Genomic DNA, 16,096 nt, shown 5'->3' with positions numbered 1-16,096 from the left:
TGCTCTAGTCAAGAAAACTCATTGTCACTGTATATATCTCTTTACCATATTGTGAACTGACTTGAGAGGATAATATATTGTTAGAACCTGGAACATATGCTGTCCTTATGACAGCTTTTCTGCCACTTAATAGGAAAGTAGTTGAATGGCTACAAATAAGGATGGGGAGCACTAGATTATGGATTTAGTCAGCTTTATGTCAATATCAATCTCTAACAATTAATCACAGCATCACAGAATAACGGAACTGAAAAAGAACTACAAGGCCATCACATCCAGCCCTGTGGTCATGCAAGAATCCAAATCAAAATGTATCTGAAAGATGACTGTCTAACTTTCTCTTGAATGACTCTAGCATAGGAGCACTCATCACCTGTGCAGGTAACTAGTTCCTTTGTTATATTGCTCTAACAGGATTTTTTTTCCTGATATTCAACTGAAATCAGACTTCCTGTAATTACAGCCCACTACTGTATTTCATGTCCTGCACTCTGGACTGATGGAGAAGAGATCTTGCCCTTCTTTTGAATGACAACCTTCACATATTTGAAGAGTATTGTCATATCGCCCCTCATTTTTTTCTAAAAGCTAAACAGTTCTTTCTGTCTTTCTTCATTGGACCTGGTTTCCAGTCCCCTGATCATCCTTGTTCTCCTCTGTACTTGTTCCAGTTTTCTGTACCCTTCTTAAAGTGTAATGTCCAGAACTGGACACAGTACTCTATACAAGGCTTGACCCATGCCAAACAGAGAGGAACTAGTATATCACATGATTGGGAGATTATATTCCTATTAATGTTGTCTAAAATAGCATTTTGCAGCTGCATTACACTGTTATTCATATTTCGCTTGTGATCTACAACATTTCCAAAATCTTTCTTGCATTTAGTATTAGTAAATCAAATATACCCTATCTTGTAAATGTGCATTTGGTTTCTTTTTCCTAGGTGTAGAACTTTGCACTTATCTCTGTTAAATTTCATTCTGTTGTTTTCAGCCCAGTGCTTGAGCCTCTGAAGATCTTTTTGAATCCTGTTTCTGTCTTCCAGGAGATTGGCTATTTTACATAATTTTACAAATTTCATAAGCATTCCCTAAAACCCCTCATCCAAATGATTAATCAACATTTTAAAAAAGAGCACCGGGCCCAGGTGGTATCCAACTTATTACCTCATCCCAGTTAGAGAAGGAATCATTGATAAGCACTCTCTGAGTATCGTTCTGTAACCATCTGTGTATGCACTTGATAGTTGTTCTATTCAGTCCACACCTAGTTAGCTTGCTAATCAGAATATTATGGGGCACTTTGTCAAAGGTGGGCTGAAGTCAAGATATATTACATCTACAGCATTATTACTACCTACCAGGGAGGTTATATGATGTCTAACTAGTGTCAGAATACCATCACTTTCTAATTATAATGTGCTCATGTGGTACATGGCCAGAATGAGAAAATATGGACACAGGAAGTCTGTATTTGAATTCTTGTTTGCTTATTAGTCTTAGATGACTTCAGTCTAATCACTATCAGTTAGACCAGTGGTTCTTAACCTTTGTTACTCAGATGTTTTTGAACTGCAACTCCCAGAAACCCCAGCCAGCACAGTTGGTGGTGAAGGCTTCTGGGAGTTGCAGTCCAAAACTCCTGAGTAACCCAAGTTAAGAACCAGTGAGTTAGACTCACCTACCTTCCAAGGGTTGTTGTGAGGATAACACTGAGGAAGTGTTATGGTCACATTTGACACTATGAAAGCCATGTAAGAAGAGTGAGCTAAAGTGTCACATACAGCACTGATGGTACCTGTCTGTCATGGGTTTGGAGGGAAAGTTCCATCCTATGGGGAGTGGAAGGCGGGACATCAGGGGGGAGGTGCTGTACTGTATATATATGTGGAGCTTGTGTGGAGAGTGAGGAGTTAGAGTCTGTGTGTCAGACTGGGTACAACTGTGTGTCAGTTAGTACCTACCTGATAGGTTCAGGTTTCTATATAGGTAGCCAGAACTGATAGGTTCAGGGTCTGTGCTTTACTTTAAAGGGTTCTGTGGGAACCAATCTGTTATATGTGTGTGTTTGGGGTTATGCCACATTACATTATCCTATTTACCTGATTCTTTTATTTATCCTGTTTGTTATTTCAATAAACCTTGTTCTTTTATTTAGTAAAATCCATTCCTGGTCTGTGTGACTCCTTACAGGGAATGGTTGGTGGCAGCATAACTACATGGTGACATACTCCAGTAGGTCTGGGGTTGTCACATTGATTGGTATCCAGCGTGTGGGATATGACTGGTCCAGTTGTCCAGTGGTCCAGCAAAACCTTGGCAAGTGTGCCCAGAGCAAGGGGGGTCTAGTCAGGGAAAATCTAAGGGCGCGTAGGTAATCTTCTAGGCTTACCTCACGGGTAAGCCTACTCGGATTGGGGGGGACTAGATTAGGGAGCTCTGAGGCAACCTGTTTTGGCGGGAAAGGGCTGAGGCAAAACTGTGTGAAGTAACAGTGATCTAGCCTGTCTGCTGTGAGGCCTAGCAGAGGGGGTGAATTCTGCCTGGCAACAGTTGCAAGTTGGTGCTGAAGGAACAGCAGCAATCTATAGAAGGCTGTTTCTGAGGCAAAAGGAAAAAAGTCGTCGTTTTATTCTGAGGCTTGACTTTTGAAGGCAGCCTGTTCTGGGGAGATTATGCCCTTGACTCGAAGCTAAATGGCAGAAATGGGTGAAGTGAGAGAACCACAGGTAGACCAAGGGTCTGAGGAGAAATTTGGCTCAGTGCAGGAGGAGAGCACGGGAGAACAGAACCCAGAACTCAGAAAAATGCTCCTAGCCCAACAGCATGAATTGAGGGTGAGGGAAATGGAGGAAAAGGAAAGGGAGAAACAGAGACAATTTGAAATGGACAGGGAAGAGAAACAAAGACAATTTGAAATGGAGAGGGAGAGAGAGAAAATTGCTCTGGAAAAAGAAAGGATGGCATTTGAGTTAAGAAAATTGGAAATGATGAACCAGAATAATAATAACAATAGAGATTCTGAGGTGGGCCAATTGTCTAAAACTGACTTGAAGAAATTCCCTGTGTACAACAAGGGAGATTGCCCTGAGGTGTTCTTTTCCCTCGTGGAAAGAGCGTTTGTGGACTTCTCAGTAAGGGAAACTGAGAAGATGACCATTATGTGATCTTTAATCAGTGGCAGCCTGGCAGAAGTCTATGCAGAGATGCCAGTGGAACTGCTGAAAGACTTCGCTGAGTTTAAAAAACTGGTGTTTGCCCGACATGGGATAAATGCCGAACAGCTGAGGCAAAGATTCAGGTCACTCACGAAAAAACCAGAGCAGACTTTTACCCAAGTGGGGGCCCAACTGGTGAGGCTGCTAGAGAAATGGCTGTCTCAGGAGGGGACAGAGACCTTCCAGCAGCTCAAAGACCTGATAGCGCTGGAACAGTTTTATTCAGTCCTGCATGGGGAACTGAAGTTCCAGGTGAGGGAGAGGAAACCGAAATCAGTGACAGAAGCGGCAGAGATCGCAGATTTTATTTACCAAATAAGAAAGCCCTTCGGTGCTGAGGGGAAATCTGTAGGTAAACCCAAAGAAACCTACAGCAAGTACTCTCAGGGACCAGGGAAAAACCAGCAAGGGGGAGGGGCCCATGTTGAAGGGAAGCCCTCAGACATGAAACCACCAAGACCTCAGATTTTGGAGGGAAAGCCAAAACCAGATGAGAAAGACTCCAAGTACAGCAGAAAATGTTATTTCTGTCAAGGAAAGGGCCATCTAATCTCAGAGTGTGAGAAATTAAAGCAGCTAAAGGGAAATTTGCCTCATAATTTGAGTGGGACCAAGCCAAAAGCTGTGTTCTGTGTCCAGACAGAGCAAAGCTCCTTGCCATTGAGGGAGCCTGTTACCATGGCTACTCACTCTGAACCAGTTACATCTGCTGATCAGGCTAGGGAAAATGGTCCTCTTGTGGAGGTCAAGCGCTGCTTACTAGTGAGGACAGATTCACAATTGTTTGAGACCGCAGGGGTGGACGTAGGAATACTTGACCATCAGTATAGGGGGCTAAGGGATACTTGTTCCCAGGTGACCCTGTGCCATCCAGACATTATTCCTAGGGAGTATATAATCCCAAATGAGAGCTTGAAGGTGGAAGGGATTGAGGGACAGGTGATCTCACTGCCAGTAGCTGAGGTACCTGTGAGTTTTCAAGGCTGGAGGGGAGTTTGGCGGCTAGCGATTTCATCGACTCTGCCAGCAGCCGTGCTCGTGGGAAATGACCTGGCTGAACATGTGAAACGGGTGCTAGTGATTACACGCTCACAAGCTACCACGGGGACAGTTCAGGGGGGTACTGGAGAGCCCGAGGCTGAAGCAGATGAGGGTAGTCCCGAAGCTGTGGTAGAAACCTTAACCACGGACAGCAAATTTGGCCAAGAGCAAAAGGCAGACGCCACTCTCCGAAAGTGTTTTGAACAGGTGACAGACACCCAGCTAACACCTGAAACCACAGCGAGATTTCGTGAGAAAAAGGGAATTTTATATAGAGAGACCCTGATGAATATCTCAAAAGGGGGAGATGGGATCAGAAGTCAGCTAGTGGTACCTGAAAAGTATCGCCCCATGATCTTACAAAGGGGGCACTCTGACATGTTTGCTGCGCACTTAGGGGTGAACAAAACACAGCAGAGAATCACACAAAATTTTTACTGGCCCGAAATAGGGAAGCAGATCAAGGAGTTCTGTAAACAATGTGATGTGTGTCAGAGGCAAGGGAATAACCGTGACAGGACCAAAGCGAAGTTGTGCCCTTTGCCTGTGATTGACACCCCGTTCAAATGTATAGGAGTGGATATTGTGGGACCTTTGCCCAAGGCCACAAAGAGGGGGAACCGGTTCATTCTCACCATTGTGGACCATGCCACGAGGTACCCTGAAGCCATTCCCTTGACTAACATTGAAACTAACACAGTGGCAGATGCCTTGGTGGGGTATATGTCCAGGATGGGATTTGCCTCAGAAATAATCACAGATTTGGGCACATCGTTTACATCAAAGCTCATGAAACGGTTATGGCAAATCTGTGGAATTAAACACAAGGAAACCACTGCCTATCACCCCGAAAGTAATGGGTTAACGGAGAAGTTCAATGGGACTCTGATGCGCATGATTAGGGCTTACTTGGCAGAGAATCCCAACAATTGGGACCAGAAGCTGCAATCCCTTTTGTTTGCTTATCGATCAGTGCCTCAAGCCAGTACCGGGTTCAGTCCGTTTGAACTTTTGTTTGGGAGAAGGGTGAAAGGTCCACTTGATTTAATCAAACAAAATTGGGAGCAGATCACCCAGGATGACCCACAAGACGTTGTGACATATATAGACTCTTTAATGAATGACCTAAAGAGAAACCTAGAGCTAGCAGCAGAGAACCTGCAAGCTCAGAAGGTCAGACAGAAAACCTGGTATGACCAGAAAGCCAGGGAGAGACACTTTAACCCAGGGGAGGAAGTGCTTTGGCCTAGGCCCTGCAAAGAGAACAAACTGCAGCTGGGTAGCCCAGAAATAAAATACTTGGGTCACATAGTAGGGGGAGGAGTGATCAAACCCCTAGAGGCCAAGATAGAAGCCGTTCGTGATTGGCCCAGACCCAACACCAAGAAAAAAGTCAAATCATTTCTTGGGTTGGTGGGCTACTACAGAAAGTTCATCCCGAGGTTTAGCGAGATGGCGACTCCGCTGACCGATCTGACGCGGAAGAAGACTGATGACCGCATCCCGTGGACCAGCGACTGTGAGGAGGCGTTCCGGAGGTTGAAGGAGGCGCTCCTCCATTATCCAGTGCTGCGTGCTCCCGACTTCGACCGGGAGTTCATCATCTACACCGATGCGTCTAACAGTGGGGTAGGAGCAGTTCTTTGCCAGGAGGATGAAAATGGTGACCAGCATCCAGTGTCCTACCTGAGTAGGAAACTCCAGAAAGGTGAGAGACATTTGGCAACCGTGGAAAAGGAGTGCCTGGCCATAGTATACGCGATTCAGAAGGCCAAACCTTACATCTGGGGAAGACATTTTGTTCTGTGCACTGACCACTCACCACTGCAGTGGTTAAAGACAATGAAAACCCATAATAGTAAACTTATGAGGTGGGCTTTAAACCTGCAAGATTATGACTTTGAAGTGAAGGTGGTCAGAGGGTCAGTGAACTGTGTTGCTGACGCATTGTCAAGAAGACCCGAAGAGTGAAGACGGTGAAGAAACCATGGACTATGTATATATTTTGGTGACCAACTGTTAGATGTACCTGTTTGTTGAACAGGCTTGGTTTGTATTAATAAAGGTAACTTAATGTATTGTAAATGTTAATGTTTAAGTGCCTAAGTGATATGGTTAACCTAGAGTGTAAGTATGGTATTGTGTTATAATGTATACTGTTATATGTTTTGATCCTGGTTGTTTTTTGGAGAAAAGCACTTTAGCTTTTCCCCTGCAAAACAACTTATAAAGAGGGGAGGTGTCACATACAGCACTGATGGTACCTGTCTGTCATGGGTTTGGAGGGAAAGTTCCATCCTATGGGGAGTGGAAGGCGGGACATCAGGGGGGAGGTGCTGTACTGTATATATATGTGGAGCTTGTGTGGAGAGTGAGGAGTTAGAGTCTGTGTGTCAGACTGGGTACAACTGTGTGTCAGTTAGTACCTACCTGATAGGTTCAGGTTTCTATATAGGTAGCCAGAACTGATAGGTTCAGGGTCTGTGCTTTACTTTAAAGGGTTCTGTGGGAACCAATCTGTTATATGTGTATGTTTGGGGTTATGCCACGTTACATTATCCTATTTACCTGATTCTTTTATTTATCCTGTTTGTTATTTCAATAAACCTTGTTCTTTTATTTAGTAAAATCCATTCCTGGTCTGTGTGACTCCTTACAGGGAATGGTTGGTGGCAGCATAACTACATGGTGACATACTCCAGTAGGTCTGGGGTTGTCACATAAAGATATAGTGAATAAATAAAATAACAGTACAACGCAAGTAGTAGTTTTTATAAGTCCTAGCTAGTGCTGCCTGGCAGCATTAAAACAATGTTTTAAGGTAGCTGTGCAATGCAGGCTATCAAAAGAGGAACTATGGACCTGGAATTCTCTGTACTAGCATTAACTATGATATTTTCTAATTTGTGTGCTATAATGCACAGCAATGTTGTAATATAGTGGTCTTACAATACTTTATATGGTTCCTGTTAATGGGTGAATTTGTGCGTGGATGAGCTAGAAGAAGGAAGGAACCATAGAGGCAGTAACAAAGGACATGCCTTGTACACTAACAATTCCAGGTTCAATCTGTTGCATTTCCAGGTAGAGCTAGCGAAGACCTTTTTCTGAAATTCTAGGGAGCATCTGTCAGTCAGATAAACACTGAGCTAGGCTACTCTTTTGACACAGAATAAGATAGTTTCTTGTGAGCTTGGAATCCATAGGATTATATGGATATAATCTATCAGTACACATGTGTTATCCCTGTCAGAATTCTGATGTAGTTGCAATACGAACATCCAAATTTCCAATATCAAAAACTTATAATTAAAAATGTTTTAAAAGTATACTTTTGAAAATAAAGAGCAAAACAAAATAATGAGAAAAATGACAATGACTGACAAAATGATTATTAAACATTATTATTTTAAAAAAGGAAATCACAGACAAATACTATTTATATACTCTTTATCTCATCTACAAAGTACTTACTTTCCCTTTTTAACAGTGTTTCTTCCAAGCAGGGGATCAAGTATGGGGTCTATCCTTTCTTCCAAGTTTTCAATCAGAACAGTTTCTCCACAAGCCAAAGCTCTTTCAATAGTTTGCAAGAACCTTAATATATAAAAAAACCCCACCATGAAACAGGAGTTAGAAAAATATACTAGGGAAGGATAATAGCTGTCTGAATGAAGTAACGAAATCTTGGAATGCTGGAAGCTTGATGTAATCTTGGGAATGACAGTGCAAATAAACATCCCTAAGAATGAGCACAGGTTCCATAGCAATAATGTTTTCTATATTTTCTTCACTAACATAGATAGATAGTTGTCACTGAAACCTAAGAGTCTCCAGTCCCCTTTCCAACAGATATCTTTAGTATATAAAACTACAAAGCAAGTCCCTACTCAATAAATATAACCCACCTACTCAACATGTTAGGGATGTGGTGGTGCTGTGGGTCAAACTGCAGAAGCCTCTGTGCTGCAAGGTCAGAAGACCAGCAGTCATAAGATCGAATCCAAGCGACGGAATGAGCTCCCGTCACTTTTCCCAGCTCCTGCCAACCTAGCAGTTCGAAAGCATGTAAATGTGATTTGATAAATAGGTACCACCACAGTGGGAAGGTAATGGCATTCTGTGTCTAGTCGTGCTGGCCACATGACCACAGAAACTGTCTACAGACAAACATTGGCTCTATGGCTTGGAGATGGGGACGAGCATTGTGCCCTAGAGTCAGACACAACTAGACTAAATGTCAAAGGGAACCTTTACCTTTATTCAACATGTTGACTATCAAAGCAAGGCTCAACGAGACAGCTTCCTAGAAATTTATATCCTAGGACCTCATCTTTCCAGAGCTGCCACACATGCTAGCAAATCCATATGATCCTGATCTGCTGAGCGTTTTTGTTTTGTTTGTTTCTTGTTTTGGTTTTCTGATACCCAAAGACAACATTTAAAGAGATTTGCCTTTGTTTTGGCCTGCATGCAGAAGGCACAAGAATAGTTGTATGCCAGCCTTCATGAGTTCTATGTCAAAATCAGAGATCCCATGAACTCTAGCACTTGACAACAGGAAATAAAAAGTGTTCTCTGGAGGGGCTGTTTAAAGTATGATATCTAAATACAATAAAGCATCTAATGAACATGAAAAGAATTGGGAGACTTCTATAGTGGCAGATTTGATAAGCACAGAGTTAAAAAACAAGATATCACTTCTGAACCAACAATATCCTTTTAGGATTATCTAGCTGAAAAACCACTTTGGGTAGACAGGAAATGTATCATGTTTCTATTTTGGCATACAAGGCATAAACATGCTTTTTTTCAATGTACACATACCCCTTCTTTCCTAGATGTATGATTTTAAGGTCAGTTCCATATTTATTTTTTATCCATTTTATTCCTTGCAGTTGGGGATCTATGAGAAGTGGCCATCGTTCACAATTTGTTAGTATAGCAGCATTTTCTATTGACATTCTATCACTTGGCAGGCCTTCATTATTCCATGCTGCAATCATGGCATCATCAGTCAACAAGGCAACCAAATCCAAGTCTTCACTGGTTGGAATGGGATTCTTTGAGGAAAACAGAGATTTATTTGCTGTAAATATTTGCTCTAAAGTTAGCAAGAGACCTAACGAGATGAAATTGTGTGTACGGGCAGCAATGAAACAGCTGGTGATGTTACATTTAAATACGATTTCAAAAGCAAATAGTTAACCATTCTTCTGAGGAGAGCTGCAAAATATTCTGCCAAAACAGAAGCCAGAAACATAAGGATTTCACACCAAGTACTGTTTTTGCACAAAAAATTATAAATGCTTACTTGCTGTGATTTCAAGAACGGAAGCCATATACATTCCACCAGTTCTTGGCGATACGGTTTGGTAAAGGATCCAGCATAAGAAACAAAAGCTGCTGTTAACAAAACATCACCGCACACAGTTACTTCTTGTTCTTCAAAGGACTTTACAGACTGTGTCCAGCGAACATTTTCAGACTGAAAGACAAACATAAAATAGCATGGCAGTTATCATAAGGGTATAGTTTTCTAGCCAGAGCATGAAGGGCACAGATAACTAAAGAGAAACATCACATATCTGAATGTGTACAGGTCAAGCTACATGAGCTAGTCAACTCGCATTTAGAATCTGATAGCAAAATTTGCTTCAGACTTGCAAATTAAGTACACATCTGGCTTTTAATTCAAAGGAACAAAACTAAAGAAGGTAATTTTCAAGGGACAGAGGATGAGGAAAGCTTGTGCTATGACAAAGAGATGTTTGCTACCACTGACAAGAACTCCTGTTCCAAATAGGAGATTGACCCTGCAGACTTCCAGGAGTTGCAGCTATCCCTTATCATGTCAGGACTACTAAGCTCTCAGGGATTCATGGAGCTGACTCCTAAAAGTACTAATTTGATACAGTAGTGTGTAATGTTGCCCCCTTTTCTTCTCTAAGACTTTAAAGCCACGTATAGAACCCCAGCGTTGGCTCCAGCTCTCATAACAAGGGTTGTCAATGTGAGGAATGGGGGTCACTTTTCTCTCGCTAGGATCCTACAGGGATTACACAAAATCTCCAGAAATGCATCCCACTAGTAAAACACCATAAATGGCCAGTATTCCCCTTCTAGTTTTGAAAAATTGATTCTTCTGTGGTGGCTGCACCTGCTTTGAAACAAGAATGGTCATTCCTGCAAATTTCCAGGAGTGGCAGTTCTTATTTTCTACTCTTTCCTTCTTTTTCTTTCCTTTCTTGCAAGGGCTTCAGAGGAGTATGATGGCACCAAGGGTCACAAAAATGCCTTGGTGACCACATGCAGCCCCAACACCACACTTTTGGAAGCAAACAAATTTCTTCATTCCCTAAGCAACTAATCTTTTATGTACTTTTCGTATGGGCTAACTTAGCTTCTCCACAGCAACAGCTGGATAGCAGGCAGCTTCATTCTTTTCAGTAATAATGTAGGTTGCCATTATTTTACCAGGAGATAAAATACAGAAAAGGCTGATGTAGCATTACATAACCATTGCTCTCATAACAAGGTATCACTCAGTAAACTTGGCATCAGTTAGTATAAAACCGAAACAAATTGCTTTAAAACATTTAATCCTGTTGAACTAAGACTGGAAAGACACCTCTTCAACTTCCTACATCTCCATGAAGTTCACTGGTGACCTTGGGCCAGTGATTTTCTTTCAGCCTAATCTACCTCAAGGGCGATAACAGAGAAGACATATACATGGGGAGAGGTAGTATAATGTAGACCACCTTGAACTCCTTGGAAGAAAGACATACACACAAAAAAACCCAATAAAGTTGTGATCACAAATTTTTACTATTTTTTTTAATATGGCTGACAGATGGACATGAGGGACATAAATTGGCTCAAGGTCACCTAATGAGCTTCAAAAGTGGGGAATGGAACCAAGCAGTAGGTATGTTCTTCAAGTATGACAAATATGTAGGTATGTGCTGGCTTTACGAGAGAATGATTACTTATTCTATCGGAAATAATTATTAATTAATTATTAATTAATCAAAGTGTAATTATTAAATGAAACTCTACTTTCATAAGCAGAAGGATGCACTGCAAAAGGTGCCCTTTTTTCTTAGTTTGTTTAGAAATACTAGTGATAATTAGACACGGGGACGAACTGCCAAAATGGGAACGGGGATAAATTGCCAACCATAAATTTCCCCGTGTTTGACCAATTAAAACAAAAACCAATGTGTCAGTTCATCAGGGCTTTTTTAAAAAGACAAACCATGGCCGAGCCCCCTCAATCCTGCAGTCTTCGCCCCTCACCACTGCCTCATCACCTCCCTACATTGTCATCTGTCTCCACAGTTGTGGCCACCTTTACTTCTGCCACCTCCACTTGTGCCACTACCACCTAGTTTACCCTGTGTTTGTGAAAATAGTGGCGGCAACTTCTCTTACAGAAATCTGTGTGCCTAGGGGCCCGCCAATCAGCTGATCTGCTGGCCATAGACACACAGGGTGAGCTAGATTGCCATAATGGAAACTATCACCACTGTGTTTGTAAACAGCGGTGGTGGCTTTCTGTCTGGTAGCCTGTGTGCCTCTGGCCAGCCAATCACCCAGTCAGTGGGCCATTGGCACACAGGCTGCCAGAAGGGAAACTGGGTTGCTGTTTGCAAAGACAACAGCAGTGGCTTCCCTTATGGCAGCCTGTGTGCCTATAGCCCACCAATCAGCTGATTGGCAAGCCACAGGTGCACAGGGCAAGCTAGGCAGCAGGCGGTGGTGGGCAGCAGTGGAAGCGGCAGTGGCAGGTAGCAGCAGATAAGCACAAGCAGAAGGTAGGGGCATGATGGGGCAATGAGAGGCCTTGGGGGGATAACAAACCAGGAGGTTTATAAATGATTCCAAAATTCATTGCTTCAGGAATGTTCGGGTTCTCCAGTTTGGACAAACCCAACCCGATCCGAAGCACCGAATTAGCAATTTTAGATGAATCTTCTGGTTCGTTTTTAGCTTTGTCCCAACCTCTAGTGATAAATGTTTGTAATTCATTATTTTTTCATTCAAAATCATCTTTGGTATCCAGATTTTTGAAAAAGTTTCTTTCTTATATAATCAGCAAAACCAAGTAAAGCAAACACATACTCATTTATCTCAATGAACAAGTTTTGATTTATCCACTTCTTGCCTTATTTGAACTGGCTGGTAAGTCATAAACAAAAATGTGCACCCAGCTCATTCTCCAAACTAGCTTTGAAATTTGAAGATTTACTAAACACAGAACGATTGTCTATTTAAATCTTCAGTAATTTTACTGTACGATTCCAGCATCATAAATCACAAGTGACATTGGCTAACAAGGGTTTAAGAGTTGGAACATGCAGTGTAATAAATTTTCAGACAGTTAAAAATCACTATAATTTTATTCTAATGCATTATAGATTGCCTGTAATATCATCCTGGCCGTGGTGACCCATTTCTAATTTTGAACAGCTGTTCAGCTCGGGAGTTAGTTAATGATTAAATATAAATTGCCTGATTTATTAGTCTGAATGGCTGCGCTTCCAGGTCAATGCTATATAGACAAAATCATCAGTCTTGGTGCTTTTCAGAAGTTAACTGTCTCCTGTTCTAGTCAAAAAGAATTTATAATCTGAGGAAAAGGGTTGATGCTCTCAATTAAATGTTGTGTTTTTCCTGTTCTTTGCTTATACAACAGTATAAGGTATGAGGAGGTCACACTTTTGAATAGTTTCTGTATTACAGTAGATAAAGGAAATACCAACACTCGGACTTTTAAAATTAAAATAGAAGCACACTTAATAAGCAAGATATTAAAGGGCATAAAATCTGTTCATGTTTATCAGGCTGAAACCTTTCATACCCAGATAACCTGGTCATCATTATATAATAAAATATTCCTTTCTTCAGTGCATCCCCTCTGTAACATATATTCTGAAAGAACCATAGCACCTCATCACACTACTATGTCTAACTACTGTGTTTGTGTATTATGTGCCATCAAGTTGGAACTGACTTACAGCTTCCCTAATAGAGCTTTCAAGGTAAGAAAGATATTTAAGGAGTGGTTTTATCAGTTCCACCCTGCCTCAGTGTGTTTTCGTGGTTGAGCGAGGTCTTCTGAGTCCTAGTTTGTCATCGTATCCACTATGCCATATTTAGTGGATCCATTTCTAACTACTGCTATTTTTAAAGCTAGTTCCTCTGATTTCTAAGGCAGTAAGAATTTTGCAGTTTGATTTCTAAGCATTAAGTTATAAGCAAGACTTCTAAGTGGAAAAATGCAGTTACTGTTCCAAGCAACTTTCTTAGCTTTATGAAAGCTAAATGAAATATGATGTTTTAAATGTCAATTGAAAATACATTAAATATTCGGTTAGACGTAAAGATTACACATCCATCTTTCACTAGTATTGTATTATTGCATGTAACATTATTATTCATTCACTGAGAATCAATATGTAATAAATGATATTTAATGGCCATAGTCCAAAGCAGTACATTTACCACCATACAGAACGACAAACCACTTTTGAAATCCATTACAAGCTACTGTATTTGGTATAAGTGAGTGCACACAGCTACATACCATGCACACATGGACTTACTGAATTCAGCTGATTCCAGCAGCAAGTATTTACTCAGTGTAATTTGTACGTTCATATGGCCTGTTCAGTGCAGTTAGAATTGCTGCATATTAATAGTTTGCTTAAAATAATTATGTGGCAATTGACCATTAAGTAATCACCAGTTTTGTTTTGAAGATGCTCTTGAACAAGCAAAAATAATTAGAACACTGAACTGTGTATGGAGTTTTAAAAAATTAAATGTGCATTTGGTCCTTATTAGAAGATTAATGGTTTTTATGAACACAAGGCAGAAACAATGCAACTCCTGTAGCCCACTTATGCAAAGGTTAAGTGCATTGTGGGTGGGTACAAAATGATTCAGTCTTGACCTAAGAATTATTCAGTCTCAGTGCTCATTAACTAGAGGCTGCCCATGCTGTCAGAAAGTATTCATTGCTACGTGCAGATCTAGTGACTTACTTAAAGAGACTTTTCTCTAGGGATATCCAACCCATGAACAAATGTATAGCATATGAAGCAAAAACAACAGCTTAATGTCTAGGGCTTGATTACCAATTACGTTAAATAAGCAGTAGGGAGATATCTCTACAGTACTGATTTCCCTGTCCAAGGTTATTGTTTCAAAGTTTCTTAGTTTGCAGAGTATGTACCTGTTGTGCTCCTTGCAGAAATAATGATGTACTTATCTACTTTATTGTCATTTACATGGTGCAGAAGAAGAACAATTTTATCAGCTAGAAATTATAATTTGTTTGATGGGAGAAATCTGAAAGAACATTCTTTGGGACATATGAAAATCGATTGTTTTAAGTATCCCTACTGGTAGAATATGAAATTTTACACATGATGGATGAAATGAAAAGCTAAATCAATCCCCCATCTAATTGTTTCCAGGCCCTGCAAGAATACAAGCTACTTCCATCAAAGTAAAGCACCATGCATTTTGAGTAACTAAACTACGACTCTTTTTAAAAAAATTGTAACTTCTTGTTTCACTGAAAATAAGACCTAACCTGAAAATAAGCCCTAGTATGTGTGAAATTAGACCAACTAATATTAAAAGTATAAAACAATAAGTATAAAACAACTTTTAAAAGTTAGCAGTAGCACCAAACACATCAATAGTATTTGCATTTTACTTGCAAGCATTTTGTGATCTTGTTTAATCCAGATATATAACAACTTCCATGAGGTCTGGGATAAAAATTGGAAAGAGCAAGGCTGGAGAGAAAACAAGGAAATGGAGCACCCAAGAGTGCATCCTGTCCAGTACCTGCACCAAGCCTGCAGCATCATTGCATGGTACAGATGATGATGATGATGATGATGCTTCTTCTTCTTCTTCTTCTTCTTCTTCTTCTTCTTCTTCTTCTTCTTTTTCTTCTTCTTCTTCTTCTTCTTCTTCTTCTTCTTCTTCTTCTTCTTCTTCTTCTTCACCTCCTCCTCCTCCTCCTCCTCATCTTTAAACTGAGGAGCTGAAAGGGACCCTATGGACCATTGAGTTCAGCCCCTATGGGGAATCAAACTGCCAAACTCTACCTAATCTACAGTAGTTCTAGCTGAGCCTATGGTTCAGAACTCAGCTTTGATACTGACCTTAGGCACCAGGGTTAAGCCCTGACTCTAAGGACTTCATACATACATGTGCATAGTTATGCATTCACACATACACACACATAAATCCACATCATTCAAGTCACAGAGGGAACCAGGAACATTTAGATCACAAATTGTATGTACCTGTTAACATTGTCATGTTGGTCACTGTTCCATTCACCTTTATTTAATTTTAAACCTGTTTTCATTTTAGCTGTATAGAAAAAATAAAACAAAAGAATGCCCCCTCATTGCAGAAATATTTAATTTAACCTCTGCTCTTTATAATATTAGCTCATTACCTTCACTGAAACTCAGGAAAACTGTATCAATGAAAAAAGCTACTTGCCTCAAGTCCTTTAACAAGCCTGTTAGCCAGCTCAATAGTTTTACTGGTTCTGCCAACATCTTCTTGACATCTAACTTTTTCCGCTGTTGCTTTTTCAAATGATGTTGTGAGTTTGTGCAGATTGGCATCCAGTTCCTGTAGAAAAAGAGAGGAGTTTTTATTGTGTATTGCTTCATCCTTCCACAACAGTAGCAACTTAAAGGCTCGCCAGTTTAGGACGCTACAAGACTCCCAAAGCCTCTATTCTGTTTGGATTGATTTTGTTTTAATGTATACAATTGTACGTAGCAGATGATC

The 16,096-nt window shown here is 40.8% G+C and overlaps 1 protein-coding gene across 3 annotated transcripts in view; it reads right to left on the bottom strand.

Moving 5' to 3' along the window:
• The window catches only part of DNAH11 (dynein axonemal heavy chain 11), a 186,984-nt gene that overhangs the window by 37,689 nt on the left and 133,199 nt on the right, over positions 1-16,096 (bottom strand). For all 3 annotated transcript variants that reach the window (XM_020781900.3, XM_073003290.2, XM_078377188.1), the window contains 4 exons: positions 15,800-15,934; positions 9,576-9,749; positions 9,089-9,324; positions 7,736-7,858 (listed from right to left, as the gene is read on the bottom strand). In XM_020781900.3, coding sequence (XP_020637559.3) covers positions 7,736-7,858; positions 9,089-9,324; positions 9,576-9,749; positions 15,800-15,934 — 668 coding nt within the window. The remainder of the gene's footprint in view (positions 1-7,735; positions 7,859-9,088; positions 9,325-9,575; positions 9,750-15,799; positions 15,935-16,096) is intronic.

Source organism: Pogona vitticeps, chromosome 6 (genome assembly GCF_051106095.1).
Source record: "Pogona vitticeps strain Pit_001003342236 chromosome 6, PviZW2.1, whole genome shotgun sequence".
NCBI lineage: Eukaryota > Metazoa > Chordata > Lepidosauria > Squamata > Agamidae > Pogona > Pogona vitticeps.
Note: the sequence above shows the minus strand (reverse complement) of the source record. Positions and strands in the feature narration are given on the sequence as shown.